The sequence below is a fragment of the Mangifera indica genome, unplaced genomic scaffold, assembly GCF_011075055.1.
Source record: "Mangifera indica cultivar Alphonso unplaced genomic scaffold, CATAS_Mindica_2.1 Un_0154, whole genome shotgun sequence".
NCBI classification, from domain to species: domain Eukaryota; kingdom Viridiplantae; phylum Streptophyta; class Magnoliopsida; order Sapindales; family Anacardiaceae; genus Mangifera; species Mangifera indica.
Window position 1 is genome coordinate 10,465 of NW_025401246.1, and position 16,011 is coordinate 26,475.

Sequence of the window (16,011 nt, forward strand, 5' to 3'; positions counted from 1 at the left end):
TGTGGCTCGATTTAAAACAGTAAGACTACTTTTATTGTTGATAGCTCAACTCAACTAGAAGGTGTTTCACTTCAATGTGAAATCAGCATTTCTAAATGCTGAGCTCGAAGAAGAAGTCTCTGTCTCACAGCCAGAAGGCTTTGTGATTAATGGGAAGGAAGAAAAAGTTTACAAGTTGAGAAAAGCGCTTTATGGCTTAAAGCAAGCCCTAAGAGCATGGTATAGTAAGATTGATACATATTTTCAACAAAATGGCTTTGTAAGAAATGCAAACGAGCCTACTCTTTATTTAAAAAAGCAAGGTAAAGTTGATTTCTTAATAGTCTGCTTATATATGGATGATATAATCTACATGGGGTTAAATTCAGCACTTGTAGAGGAATTTAAATCCAACATGATGGGCACTTTCGAAATGACAGACTTGGGGTTACTGCAATATTTTATGGGATTGGAGATATTCCAAGATGAAGATGGGGTGTTTATTTTCCAAAAGAAGTATGTAACAAATTTATTGAAGAAGTTCAACATGTCAAATTGCAAGATGATGGCTACTCCAATGAACAAGAATCAAAAACTGAAGCAACAAGGAGTTGAAGCAGCAAATCAAAGGCAATTCAGAAGTTTAGTTGGTGGATTGATATATTTAATACACACAAGACCAGACATTTCATTTTCAATTGGTGTTGTGTCAAGATTCATGAGCAATCAATCAAAACAACATTATGGAGGAGCAAAAAGAATCTTAAGGTACATTGCAGGGATATTGAATTATGGAATGTAGTACACTCATGTAACGGATTTTAGAATAGTTGGCTTTACAGATAATGATTAGGCAACCTCCTCGGATGATAGAAGAAGCACTTCTGGAAATTTGTTTTAACTTGGTTTAGGTGCAATCACATGGTGCTCTAAGAAACAACTGATAGCAACCTTATCAACAACAAAGGCAGAGTATGTTGTTGCCATTACAACAGCATGTCAATGTATTTGGCTTAGAAGAATGTTGTGTGATTTACAACATAAGCAAGAAAAAGGAACTGAACTTTATTGTGATAATAAATCAGCAATTGCAATGGCAAAGAATCTAGCCTTTCATAGCAACACAAAGCACATTGAGCTGAGATTTCATTTCATTCGGGAATTGGTTGCCAAAGGAGAAATAATCATGAAGTCTTGTCACACTGATGTCCAACTTGCAGATATCTTCACCAAAGCTTTGTCAAGTCAAAGACATGTTTTTCTTAGATTATTGCTTGGAGTATGTGATTTTGAATCAAGGGGGAGTGTTGGAGAGATGATTCAAAATCTGTTGCAGGAAACTACTCCAAAAACCTCTCAAATTAGTTAAGTCGTTAGCTGATAAATAGGAGTTAAAATAAATAACAGCTAGTTGCTTAATTTTTTGCATTTTAGCCTATAAATAGGCATTGTTATTTTTTCTTTAAGTGAGTATTTAAAAATAACAGTTCCCTACTTCTGTAAATTTCCATAATCTTTCTTGTTTTTCCTCAATTATAATTACAACACTTTTCCTCTTAAAACTAACATTCCTACCAAATGGAATTAAGATAAAACACAAAGAAAATTTGAAGATGAAGCCAAGAATTCAATGGATAAAGATCCAGGTTGGCAGGTTTACAACTTCGCCAGAGTAGGCTGGGGAGTTGGAAATCCTAATGTCTAAAATTGAGGATGGGAAATGGAAGAAAGGACTTATCATCAACAGGGTTGTCTTTCGGCGGACATACCAAGTCTGCAAATAATCAAATGTTCAACGTTTGCACAACTAAGTTTCAAATCAATCAATAAATTCATTTACATGTTTAGCATAAGTTAAAATAATTACTTACCAAAAAAATCAGTAGCATTACTGTAAGAATCCTCCAACATTGTATCCTAACTAATCTCTAGCTTCTAAATTCTTCTTTAAAAAAAAAAAAATGAAACCTAAGCTTGTTTCCCAAGTATTCTAGTATGCATGTGGAATCAAAATCCTCCCTAATCTGAGTTCTCCAAAACTTAATGAGCATTTGTGGTTAAAACTTACTTCTTGTCATTAACTTCTTTATAAATCGCATTCTTGTATTTTGTTCATGTAAAGCTCGGATCAAGAGAAAATCGTAAACCTCGTGCCCTTGTGTGTGTGAGAGAGTGAGAGAAAGAGACAGAGAGGTGAACTTTATCTATTTAAATAACTTCTTGTTTATCATTATAGAATGATGATAAAATTCATGGTTCAGGAAATCCAACCCACTTTTGACTCATATAGGTCTAGAAGACCAGCAAGTTTTTTATTCACAGTTTGGCAATTATCAGCACCATTTATTTAAGAATATATTTTAAAAAGAAAGGATAAATAACAATTTAAAGCACAATTTAGAGCACCTGATGGCTGCAAAGAGCTTTCTAATCAAGCTGGCAGAAGAAAAAGGAAATCTTGCACCTTTGAAATGCCTGTGTGGTAATTATCAGGCTTATACCAGATCGAGAAATCAATTCCCTTAGTCTTCAATTTCTCAGTTGGTGGTGCAATCCTCTGCAAAAGCTGCACATCCATGGAAAGTAAGACGTTTCAGATAACCTCAACATACTTAACGAAATTGCATTCAAACACACAATTGGAAATATATGTTTCCACAACTTCTCACAGACTCTGTTCGTTATTTGTCAAACATTTGACAGTGGAGAAAGAAGCAAATACAGCTCTCAGTTTTGGCCTTTTGTTTCGACCGAATATAATCATATATAACATTTTAAAGTATATCACTATAGTATAAAGCATAATATCACAGTATTTCAACTTAAGGACGGAGAGTTGTTATGATATGAGCCACATTAAAACTAGGGAGACAAAAAGAAAGTAAGTTAATATGATTCTGACAGGAACCTACACAAATCAATCCAAACACTCTAATTATAACAATGTTGACAACAAAAGATGTCAACTCCTCCAAGGTTGTGGCCTTCTAATATCTTAATCAATGTTATTAATTATTGTTATTATTATCCTAACTCTAGAAAATTCATTTTTAGGAAAAAAAAAAAATGACAACAAAATCAAACCTCAGCATGTATTACACCACTGGATACCAAAACAGATCTATCAAACACACAAAACTTTCCACCATCCATGCAAGTGACTGCCCCGCCAGCCTCTTCAACAATCTGCTTACAGGGGAGTAAAAAAAATGCCATTAATAAATTAATCTGAAATCAGAAAACCTTGGTCTCTCCAAGAATGATCTTTTGTTGTTTAAGTGGGCATCATATATCTTTAAATAAAACTATGTGTACTTATTTTGAGTAAATAAATAGGCATACTTTTTATGTAGTTGGTGTTTATGGTTATGAAAAAGTACATACCTAGGGGAAACCATAATTTAAAAATTTCATATAAAATAAACGTATCATATATATATATATATATATATATATATATATATATATATATATATACACACACACACCATAAACACCTCCTAGGATCTGTTTAATAGGAAATGTTTTACAATAGACTACTAACAAACTATTAGGTGGTTTAAGATTTCATACTAGCATTAGTGACTTCTTCGTCTTTTACAATGCCAAAATGATGATGAGTATCGCTCTCAATCGAGGAAGAGGGTATTGCCTTAGTATCCATACGAGGCACAAGCAAAAGGGAAGTAAAACATGCATGACTTAGTCTACTAGAATAGTTATGCATGAGCGCAAGTGTGTATGAATGGGTGTTAGTGTATATGTTATTCAAAAAGTCTCAAAAGATTGAAAATTCGTATTCTTTTATAGAAGACAATGAATGGTCATTCATTACATTGCAATATTGTGCATCCAATTCTTATCATATCCCATTGAATAAGTGATTATCTGAATTTTTAGATATATGATAAGATTGATAAATAAGGTCAAAGAAAGATAATATCCGAACATTTATTCAAACATGCATGATTTTTCGCCTTGTTCTGGAATTTGTTGTTTCCACTATAATTCTATTTCAAACCTACTAAGTTTTTGTTAGTTTCAAGTAGAAACCAAAATTGAAAGCCTAATCCTATCATGCATGTATTGAAGAATAAATGTCTATATGATTAAGATAGAGTCACTTTGGTTTAGGCATTAGAATCAGAGCTTTTGTGATAGTGGAAAAAAAAAAATTTCATGATTCTGAGAAAATAAAGGGGCTAAAAATTATACAAAATCGAATAATGGTTTAGTTTGGCATTGGTAAATTAATTACAGCTACATAAACCAATCTCACCCTCTGGCATCGACCATGACGTCTCAGCATATATACAAGTTTCCTATAGTGCATAGTGGTTGACAAACAATCTCATTTATCCTTAGTTTGGATTGGCAAAGCAAATTAGGATTCTAGTAATAATAGAAAATCACAAGTGATACATCGTTTAGACAATCTAGTCTGTCGTAAATATATATTGGGTTTACAAGTATGAAGATTAAATCTCATATTACACAAAATCAATTAGCTTATGTTAAGGTTTAATCTCCAACACTTATATACCACTCTCTTATTTTCTATTTATTAAATGCGAGACTTTTAGTCTCCAACACCCCCACTCAAATGCAACCTTATAGATTGTTGACTCATTGTTTCGCTCAGTTGGGTTTTGGTTAAGTGCATTGTCACTTGTGTCTAATAACACTTTAGGCTATTGGGCTCGTTGTTTGGCTCATGTTCTAATACTACGTCAAAAATACATATTGGGTTTACAAGTGTGAAGACTGAAACTCATATTACATAAAACCAATTGACTTATATTAAGGTTCAATCTCTAACACTTATGTACCACTCTTTTATGTTCTATTTATTACATATGAGATTTTTAGTCTCCAACATAGTCAAGACATGTAAGATAACTTAAATAAACAAAACATAGTGCAATTCAATTCGCAAGATCTTTGCTCATGTTATAAGATATTGAATTAGAGATAGAGTTTATAGAAATATATGATTAAGTCCTATCACTTGATCCATTAAGCTCTTGAAATCTATCTGTACATTTAATTTACAACAAAATATAATTCAATTTAATTCACAGGATTTTTGATCATGTTATAAAAATATTTGTTTAAGTCATATCACTTGAATCCATAAGCTCTTGAAATTTGTCTGGATTGCAATGTTCAGTATTCCTCTCCTGATATATGACTGTTTTCAATCAATAAAATTGTTGTGTTCAGGTTTTAAAGAGAAAAACTTAGCCAATATAGAAGATTATTGGATCATCCCACAAAAAGATTTAATAACTCAAAAGTCCATGCTAAATTGTCTATCCAAATCATAATTTTTACACACTCCAGTTTATTTATCAGGAATCTTTCTTTTAGTAACATGATATCCATGCTTATATTCAAGATAGAAGTTTTTATCCTCTCAAGAACATTAATTATTCTTTTTTTGTATGTAAATATTTTATATTAGATCATTGATAATGATGATCAACAATATTATTATATATAAACAAGATTCATATTGTAAAAATAAATAAAAATGTATGAGACTTTTGTAAAATAATCAACGAAAGAAATCAAGTGTCTTATATGCTATACTTTCTCATTCTCCTTTTAAAATCTTAGTTTGTCAAAATTGTAGAGTCTAAATTTTCTATTTCATCAGTCTGACTAAATATATATTATCCCATTATGAGTCAATTTTGAGTTGGATCAAGAACTAACTTAGCTGGAGATTGACTCATTTACTTATTCAATGACATTGTTCATACTACCAATAATATTGTTCACCATGTTGGCAAAACTTTGATAATGATATTATTCATCATGTTGGCAAAATTTTGATAACACTATACACTAGCTTGAACGAGCCAATCTCGAGTTAGAGGTCTAACTTAGGTTGATACCGGCTTAGTTATCCATCCTAAGCTTGTTGAGTACCATAGATGGAGTTTTTGGAAGATTGATAATAATAAGAAGTATAAGTTACCCACTAAAGAGAAATAATATTTGATGCAACTTGGCATAACCTACCTATGTATGAGGATGAAAGAGAAATCTACTATAGTATCATTCACAATACATACTTTAAATCTAGCAGAGTGGAAATTACATGGTGTATAACCTACCTCTACATCATATCGATGCGCTAATTAATCCAAGTTGAAATGTGAGGTGCTTGATCTTAAACTAGTTCAATCAAATAACAATCCAAACTTGAACAAATGTAAAGTAAAATTCAAAGAAGCCACCCTGTCAAGGACACGTTGCTATCTTGGGACCTTTGGCGCCTCCACTGCACCTCTTTAATTGTTAATACTATTATTCTTCAAAAGTATTAGAATACCCATTTAAGGTGGAGATTGTTAGAAGTGTAACTCATATGTTCTAAGATTACTTAATCACCTAAAGATCCCAAAACAATAGAAGAAACATTGCATGATGAAGGAGCGAACATTCCATATCATGTAATATAGAATGAGACCGTTTAAAGCTAAAAAATGGATGTTTCAAGTGTTATAATAGATCAGGATAAGAGCATTCCACAAAATTATTGTTGGTCATATTAGAAGGTCTGTAGTCGTTCTATAACAACAAAACCTATTTCAATTATCGTTCCAAGTGTGTCTATAGCATCTAAATTGTCGGAAGCTGAACCAGAAGACAAATAGGGCAATTCACTCGGAAAATGACCAAGATTAAAGAGTAGAAAGGGTGATCCATCGAAGGAATGATTATCCCATTGGGGGTGAAGAATTTTAGTTGGGACAATATTGTATTTTGGGTTACTTAAGTTACCAGTCATATAAGGAAAACCTTAATAGATAATGTGCATATTTTGTACATATTTCCTTCATAATAAAAATAAGAATGGCTGCTCCGTATATGTAGGCATATTGTCAAACTACGCAAATTTATGTCCCGGGTGATTACTTTATTGTTTTGATTTTCTCTTTGCTTGTTGTGTAAGTCAATTCAATATCTTTGCCAAAAAAAAAAGAAAGGGAAAACAATATTTATCCCCTGATATAAGAGCATTCGAGATGCTTATAATGGACTGTGAATCTCTTTTTCAGAAGGAATAAAGAAATAATGTTTGTCTTATTATAGAATAAATTATGATATAGGCAATCACTTTCGTGATAAAATAAAACTACTGTTGTGACCATGAAATCGGATATTTCATTCTAAAATTGCAAATAGACATCTCAGTAGCACAAAATTATAATACATATAAAGAATTTGGGTCAGTGACATATTGTCATAATACTTTCTTTTCTTCTCTAAGAATTTTCATACAGGTGTACAGAGGCAATATTGGACGGTGCATAGGTAATGTTATCTGGAAGTAGGAGATAAGAGAATCTCAATTATCGTTTTGAAAAGTAAAGCGAACAGGTTCTCATGAAAAAACAAAAATGGAAAAATGTAATTAATTTGATCATCTCAGCCTATAAATTCTAGGTCTGCATGGCAAACGAGCATCATCAGCAAGATTTACTTGGAATTTTGAAGAGAAAAGTGATCAGGAGATGGCTTCAGCTCAAGTTCAGCTCCCACACAACCTCCATGCCATTCTGAAAGAAGGAGACTCCCAGATTGACGCCTCCTGCAACAATCTGATCGAAAACCTCCAGGCTGGAATCTTCTTGAACCAAAACAAACTGGCAAGTAGCATCTTCAATATCATTTTTATATATATTTGTACCAATTAATTTCAATACTAATAATCAATTAATTGATGTTTTTACTGCAGAAGTTTGGGGTTGACAGGCTTTTGTGGGCTAACGCCTTCGACATTCATGCAAGGGGTCTCGCAATCACTTGGGGAGAAGATACACGCTACTGGAGTTGGACTTATAAGCAAGACACACAAGGGTATTTATATATCTTATATATAAGTGTTGGTTATCTACTTTATTTTAGTTCAAGGAAGATTAACTAATGAAATAAATTTTACTTTAGCAGTTGTAATTGTGTTCAAGTTGAGGTGGCTGAATTATTGAAGGTCTGTTGGTTAGACGTAATAGGGAAATTCCCTGCCAAAAACCTCACTCCAGGGATGGTTTACCAAGTTTCGTTTGTGTTGATGATGAAGGACGGAGAATATGGATTTGCAAATCATCCAGTGAACTTTAAACTCGCCATTCCCAGTTACCATGAGACTATTGAACGCAAAGAGGATCTGAGTACGTTGCCTAAAAACAAATGGACAAAGGTCCGAGTTGGCGAGTTCATTACATCTTGCAATATGACTGGGAATTTGGAAATCTCAATGTTTGAACACAATTCCCAGTGGAAGAGTGGGATGATTGTCAATAAGATCGAAATCCGCCCAGTGCGTAGGCAGTGCCAGAACTGAGAAGGGGGATAATCAACGATAAGACACTTGCGGGACTAAAAGTTACTAGATATTAAATAATTTAGTTGGACTGTGTCTCATCGTGAACTTTCTCTTTATGACTTATATTGTAATAAATAAAACTACAAGACTTCACGTTTCCGATAATAATAAATAAAAGCAATAGTATCAGATTGCTTCATAAAAATGTCAGCATTCTTTTTCTCCAGTCAACTTTGAAATTTGATTTAAGTTAACTTAAAAATTCGTTAATTTAAAGGTGAAGTCAATCCAAATTAAACCTGAAGTTAGTTTGAGTTTGAACTGAAACTATAATACTCACTTCGAACTCAAGTTTGAGTTCATTCGAGTTACTATATGATATCACCATAAGGCGGCCGACAAAGAAAACAATATCATCGGTAAAATTGTTTAAAATTATCTAACAATTGAATTGATTTTTAAATCAAAAAATGAAACCGAAAAATAAGTTGTTTAAAAAATTAATTCAGATACTAGTTAAAAAATATAGAAAAAACTGATTTTTTTGTTAGGTTACTGATTTGTTTATTTTTTGAATTCATTTTGTTAAAATATCCTTGTTTGTGGTGTGGATTAATTGTTGAACCCAACATGCATATATATATATATATATATGAGAAGAAAGTGGAAGAGAGCCAAGTGTGAAAATATCATTCATTAAGAGGAGAAAGAGGCCCTTGCGCAAAAGCAAAAGGAATGTTGGAAACCGAAAACCGGAAATCAATATTTCAGCTTATTAAAATCAAAATTTTGGCTTATGCTTCCTAAGTTTAGAAAAATTCCCTCTTTTTTCATCATCCACGATTAGGAAGATGCATTATCTTGATTTTATTAAACTTGCAATCGTGTAGACATTTATTCTTAATACATTTATTCTTATCGTTTGTAATCGTGTAGACTTTGAATTATGCGTATTCTCAATTTTCTTATCGCTTGTAATGCTCTCTCTCTCAATTTTTTTTTTTTTTTTAAATTTGAACTAAGTATAAAATCAGTAGAGGAAGTAGCATGCTTCTTCGTTTATTTGAAATTTCATTGGGAGACTTCAGATGGATTTCCGTCAGTACTCTACATCACAAATTCTACTCATAATTTCTTGAAGGCTCTATTACTCTTTCATACATTTTAAAGTCATTACAGAATTGAGTGAATAACCTCACTATACTAATCAAATGTATGTTAATATCTTCTTTATCATCCAAATGAGCAACAATTCATGTATGCTTTAACTAAAAAGATAATTATTATTGCAGTTATATAAGAAAAGGAAAGAGATAATCTTGAGGATGATACTATGAAAATAAAAAAAAAAGTTTTGTGTCAAGGAGCTCTAAACATGCTTGAAAAGCTAGAAATATTTAGTTTTAATAAAGTGTACAAGTTGGCCAGTTATTTCATATCTGCAAAGTCAAAAATGTAGTAACAATTCCAAAGAATAAATCATTATGTCAAACAACTTTAGATTTATCTTAAACCTTTAATGTAACGTAAAATTATAAGTAACACATTCTTATTTATAACTAGTCCAAGTTATAATTAGAGTTTTTTTATGACTACATAAAGGTTATTCCTATATGGAGCATAACTATATATAGAGTGTAACTATAAAGAGGTTAACTATATATTTGATTTTTATACTATGGAGTGATTTGTACTTCAATAAAAATATATAATTATATGAAAATTCTCAAATCTTGACACTCAAAAATTCTTTATCTGTGTATTAAAAAACAATAACCAGTTGCTCATTTAATTTAAATTATACAAAATAAATGCTTAATCATGTTTGTATTATGGAATGAATATATAATTAAAATTAATATATGAAAAAGAGTAGAATAGAATGGCATCAAAGTTAGGTGGTGAAGGTTAGGGAATGGAACCTAAGCAAAATAAACAGTCCAAAGCACATTAAAAAGAAGAAAGTGGATTACAGGGACCAACTTCATCCTCATTGTTGAGCATCTTAAATTAATAAACAATATTACACAAATTAATTATTCATAAAGTGAGATTAAAATAATATTATTTTATCATTTATTTGCATATTGAGAGCATCAGGCTAGTGCCTATGTTTCCCATTAATGTAGTGCTTATATTTTTATTAATGACAATGTCTCTTGTCTTTTCTTTCATAATTTTATGCATATATGATTAACAATGCATGGTCCATCCTTTCTACACTAGAAGACATGTGCATTCTATTTTAAATTAAACTTATAGCAATAAATATTGATTTTTTACTACATGACACTTTAGTGAGGGCTAAATTCGAGCTCGTTCAAACTCGAATCTAAGATAATGCATCTAATGACTAACTTTAATGTCTTTTTATTCTTAAATGGTAAGATCAATGTTGTTCCATATAATGACTAACTTTAACGTCCTTTTATCATAAAGGATGAATTAGATTCTTAACAGACTAAATTAAATTCTCGACTATGCATAAACCAGGTTGTCTTATAGAATAATCATTCACAAAATTTTCTTCAATAATATGCATTACACAAAAAGAAAATTTAAAGAATTAGAGGTTAGCAAAACTGGTAGAGTATTAGAATTTTTAAGAAAAATATCTGAATTGGAGTCTTTGCTACACTTGTGAAATTAAAATTAAAGTGATAGCAAAAACAGAATATATATTATTTTCTCTGGTTTTCAATCTACCATACTTGTACCTTTTCTGGTAGGATCCAAATTCTCTCATCTGGAAAACTCATGTTAAAATATTTTTTATGATTGTTTCTTCTTTTTTTTTTTCCAATTCCCGTACTAGATATCAATTCATATATTTGAGATAGATGTTTTTTGTCCCCTCAAGAATATTAATTATTCTTTCTTGATATGTAAATATTTTATATTACATATATGATAATGATGGTCTGCAATATTATTATATATAAAAATTATTCATATTGTAAAGAAATAAAAATGAATGCACTCCTGTGAACTAATATATGGAATAACCAAGAATTTCTCTTTATAAAATCTTAGCTTGTCAAAACTCCAGTCCGTAAATTTGTTCTTGCATCTAAGCTAATATATATCATCCCATCAAGTGGGGGTAGATTTCATATACGCTGACTTAGTTCGAATTTTTTTATCCTATAATATTGTTTATTTTGCCGATCATACTATTTTTACTCATCTAACATTAATGTTCACATTGTACATTAATTTGAACAAACATAAGTTGAATGTTATAGATTCAATTTGAGCTCAAATTGGTCCAGACTCTATTTGGATCCACCCCCATCAAGCAATTTATCCAAAGTGATATGATATTTCATGTGTAATTTGACAAATGTGTAACAATACACACTCTAAACCCAATAGAATGGAAATTACATATAGAGTTTAATCTTACTTCACCATCATATTATCGTATCGATTTTAAGTTGAAATGTGAGGTGCTTGAGCTCAGTTAATTCAATCAAACAGTGTCCAAGCCTAAACCTAGCTGAGATCATGCCCACCCAAAAGCTTATCCAACTATTACTATCAAAGCGATATGATATTTCACGTGGTTCGACAAATGAGTAACAATACACGCTCTAAGCCTATTAAGAGTGATAATTACATGGGTTTAACCTAACTTCACCATCATATCAAGGTATCGATTTTAATCTGAAATGTGAGGTGCTCAAGCTCAACCAGTTTAATCAAACAACCATCCAAGTTTGAACCAGCTCAAATCACACCCACCCAAGTTCTTAAAATTAGAAAGAATATCACAAATTTATATTGTTCAAGGGTTAACATTAATCCTCAACAACCCATAAAATTAAATGTAACAAAAGGATTAACATAAACAATGCAGAAAAATGCAACAAAACTATTTGGAAGCCACTCTGTTAGAGCTAGGTTTCGACCGTGGCTCCTGGGCCCACCACGCTTCCGCTGCGACACTCTAATGTTTGCTCTTTGATTTATAAAGTTAATCCATGCAGTAATCCTAAACTATTATTAAATTGTTTAATATTGTGATTCTACAAAGTATTAGTATGCGCGCATAAGGTATTTTCATGCTTGAAGTTTCTCTTTTTTCTTTTGGTAAAAGGAAAAAATAGGACATCAATGCTCACTCCAATGAATTTTCGCCGCCCTCAAATGGCTTTTTACCGCATCTCGATCATCATAAAAAAGAAGAAATGTGCTTTCGGATGGGAAGTTTCCGGCAAACCTGCAACTCCTCAGGCTACCCCAAAGCTAGAAAGCAAAGCAAAAAAATGTTTGGCAAAACTGAAACTAGAGATTGGTGTGAAGATGCCAGTCATTGCAGCGTCCACACAGAATTCTCTATGTATGATTACAGTCCCCATTTGAAGGCCGGACTTGTCATCCTAGGAGACTCATTAAACCAGCTTTGAAGGTTGCAGGTGAAGGAATAATTTAGTTCACATGGCGCCATCTCAAAGAGGTTTGTAGTGCATTCTGAAAATACCAGATATGGATGAAATATGTCTATAGATTTTATATCACTCAACTTCTCCAAGAACATTTGTTAAATCAATGGCGGAGTTTACTGGATAGTAATTTATCTTCTGACTGTAAGTTGTTACACAGTGATGTTTTTATGGATGTGGCTGAACTTTTAAATTTAAGATGGCTAGAGATAAATGTGAAATTCCACAGGACGAAGCTCACTCCAAGGACTTTGTTCGAAGTTGTGTTTCTCATAATGTCAAAGGAAGAAGGTCATGATGAACGAAGTAAAAAATGTTTAAAATCAACAAAACAAACAATCATGTTGATCAATAAACTCATTTACATGTTTAATATAGTTGTCTGATAACTTAATCTCTAGCTTCCCAGTTCTGCTTTAAAAAAAAAAAAAATGTAAAATTAAAACCCAAGCTTGTTTCCTAAGTATAATCAAATCTGAATTCTTCACAACTTTATGAGCATTTGTGGTTAAAAGTCATTTCTTGTTAATTTCTTTATAAACCACCAATCACAATATTGTATTTGTCCACGTAAAGTTCGGATCATAGCTTGTGTGAGTGTGAGTGTGAGTGTGTGAGAGGACCAGATAGAAGTGATCTTTATCTATAGAAGTAACTTCTCGGTTAACATCATAGAATGATGATCAAATTCACAGTTCAAGAAATCCAACCTACATTTCACTCATATAGGCCTAAACAAGACCAGCAAATTATTTATTCGTAATTTGGAATGTACAAATGTCCAGCCTGCTTGGTAATTTCTTGGCAACTATCAGCAACATTTATTTAAGAATTTATAATTAAAAAGAAAAAAGAAAGATAAATAATATGATTCTAAGAGCCTTCTAATCAAGCTGGCAGAAGAAAAAAGAAATCTTGTGCCTTTCAAATGTCTGTATGGTAATTATCAGGCTTATACCAGAGTGGGAAATCAATTCCTTTAGTCCTCAATTTCTCTGTTGCAGGTGTAATCCTTTCCACAAGCTGCATATTCATAGTGAGTGAGATGTTTCAGATAACCTCGGCATACTTAACGAGATCGTATCCAACCTCAGTTGGAAATATATGTTTTATAACATCGCAGAATCTGTTTACTAATTGTCAAACATTTGACAATTGGTTTTATAGCATCTATAATGTACTGCGAAATCTCTTTCCATTGGAAAAGAAATTCACGAAAATAATGCAGTATGGGATGGGATCTCAGACTCTGTTTATTTTATTTTAGTTTTGTAATAGTATTAATTATAACAATAAAATTATGTGTAAACATAATTTTATACATATTTGATATATATTATCAAATAACTGGATTATTTTAAATTAAGAATAAAGTAACATTTAATTATATAATGATATACTCAAAATTGATACCTATAATATTGATTAAATTATAAATCCTCATCTTTTGAAAAAGAAATGCAAAAATGTTGTTTTCCTTAATATATAACATATTCATTAGTACGTATAGAGATGTGCAGGGACATCGTCCACATATGGAGATCTTCATTCAACGTGTATTAAACTCAAAGCCAATAAAGCTTTGTGAATCCACAAGAATTCTCCCATGATTTCTTGTGGCAATTTATGTAGTGGGAAAATTAACTTCTACCAAACTTATAGTTATACGTTTCTTCTTACTTAACTGCATTGCATTATGTATAATGTACTAGGAAAAAAAGAAAAGCAAGTACAACACTCAGTTTTAGCTTTTTGTTTCGACTATAGTATTTTAAAGCAATGACATTTTAAATTACGTCACTATTGTATAGACTATAAAACATAAATCATAGTATTTCAACTTAAGCACCGAGAGCTGTTATGATATGAGCCACATCAAAACTAGGGAGGAAAAAGAAAATAAATTAATATGATTCTAAGAGGAACTTATGCAAATCAACCCAAACACTCTATTGTGAACAATATTGGCAATAAGAGGTGTCTAATCTTCCCAAAATCATAGCTTCCTGATATCTTAATTTATAATAGTAATAATTTTTATTATTATTATTATTCCTAACAAATTCATTTTCAGAAAAAAGAATGACAACCAAATCAATCCTTAACATGTAATACACCATCGGATACCAAAACAAATTTGTCAAACACACAAAACTTTGACCTCTCTTCTCCGTCGACAAAGATTTCTCATGGTGGAACGGTTTGTCAATTCAAGTATAGTCACGTGCCAATAGAAGATTTTGGTGTTGGAACAGAAAACTTGTGTCTTTTATTTGTCCAGTGAGCGGGAATTCGATGGCAAGAAGTTTTGCGACGATGACAATGACAATGACACAAGAACATTTTAGGTTTGTGTTTTCCATTTTTTTACTTTGAATTTGTTAATTTTTGGCTTAGATTTATTGAACCCTAACCTTAGAATTAGGGTTTCTGAATTGGGGGTTTTATCATACTTGCTTTTTTGTGTTGTTGTCTTACTATTATGGATTTCATTTTATGTCTTTGCATTTTAAAATTGGTTTGTTTCAATTTTTTTTGTTGGAGATGTGCTTAGTCTTTCCAGTTATTAGATTTGTTTTATCTTGTGTTTTCCCTATGCAGAGCCATTGCATAAAGTAAGAAGTTATTTATTACGGTTGACTAAGATAGAGTTGAGGCCATGAAAGTATACATCCAAAGGTGTACTTGATACTTCGTAATATAAAGTTTCAAAAGTTACAAAATGAATGTTGTATAAATAATACTAGTGTGTTGGATAAAAAATGTTTTTTATGTCCAAATAGTTTAAGTAGTAAAAGAAGAAAATCTTTAAGTGTGAAAGTATAAATTCAAAACTCATTGATAAAATATTAAGATCAAATTTTTAACTTATATGTTGTTGTAAGATGATAAATTAAAAGAGATTCATTTACTTAGTTTATTGGTTCAAATAAAGTTGTTTTGGTTAAAAAAGAAAACTATTTTATTTATTAAAATAATTAAGGAGAATAGTGTTATGATTATTTGAATTTTTATCGAAATGGTAAAATTTTGGTACTTTGTATGATATGGGAAATGGAATCTCAATGACTAAGAAGCAACACTACAAACAATAATGTAGGTGAGGTTATAGGGTATTTTATTCAATCATTCAAATTTTATATCATGTAAAAAAACCCAAAAATATATATATATAAACCACATTGGAAATCGAATAGAGATCCTAATACCAACCTACCAATAAGGATTGAAAACACAGAGATTCTTCAA

The 16,011-nt window shown here is 31.3% G+C and overlaps 2 protein-coding genes across 3 annotated transcripts; both read left to right on the forward strand.

The window, feature by feature from the left end:
- Positions 1-352: 352 nt before the first annotated feature.
- Positions 353-781, forward strand: LOC123208201 (uncharacterized mitochondrial protein AtMg00810-like). Its single transcript, XM_044625590.1, has one exon. It carries the CDS (start codon positions 353-355, stop codon positions 779-781), a length of 429 nt encoding a protein of 142 aa, XP_044481525.1.
- Positions 782-7,451: 6,670 nt separating this feature from the next.
- On the forward strand, positions 7,452-8,522 carry LOC123208203 (protein PHLOEM PROTEIN 2-LIKE A1-like). 2 transcript variants are annotated; one of them, XM_044625592.1, is made up of 3 exons: positions 7,452-7,640; positions 7,730-7,851; positions 7,939-8,522. In XM_044625592.1, the coding sequence occupies exons 1-3, from the start codon at positions 7,506-7,508 to the stop codon at positions 8,333-8,335; spliced, it is 654 nt and encodes a 217-aa protein (XP_044481527.1). In that variant the 5' UTR covers positions 7,452-7,505; the 3' UTR covers positions 8,336-8,522. The 2 variants fall into 2 exon arrangements, with proteins under 2 accessions (XP_044481527.1, XP_044481526.1); XM_044625591.1 differs by having other exon boundaries at positions 7,942-8,522.
- Positions 8,523-16,011: the final 7,489 nt, after the last annotated feature.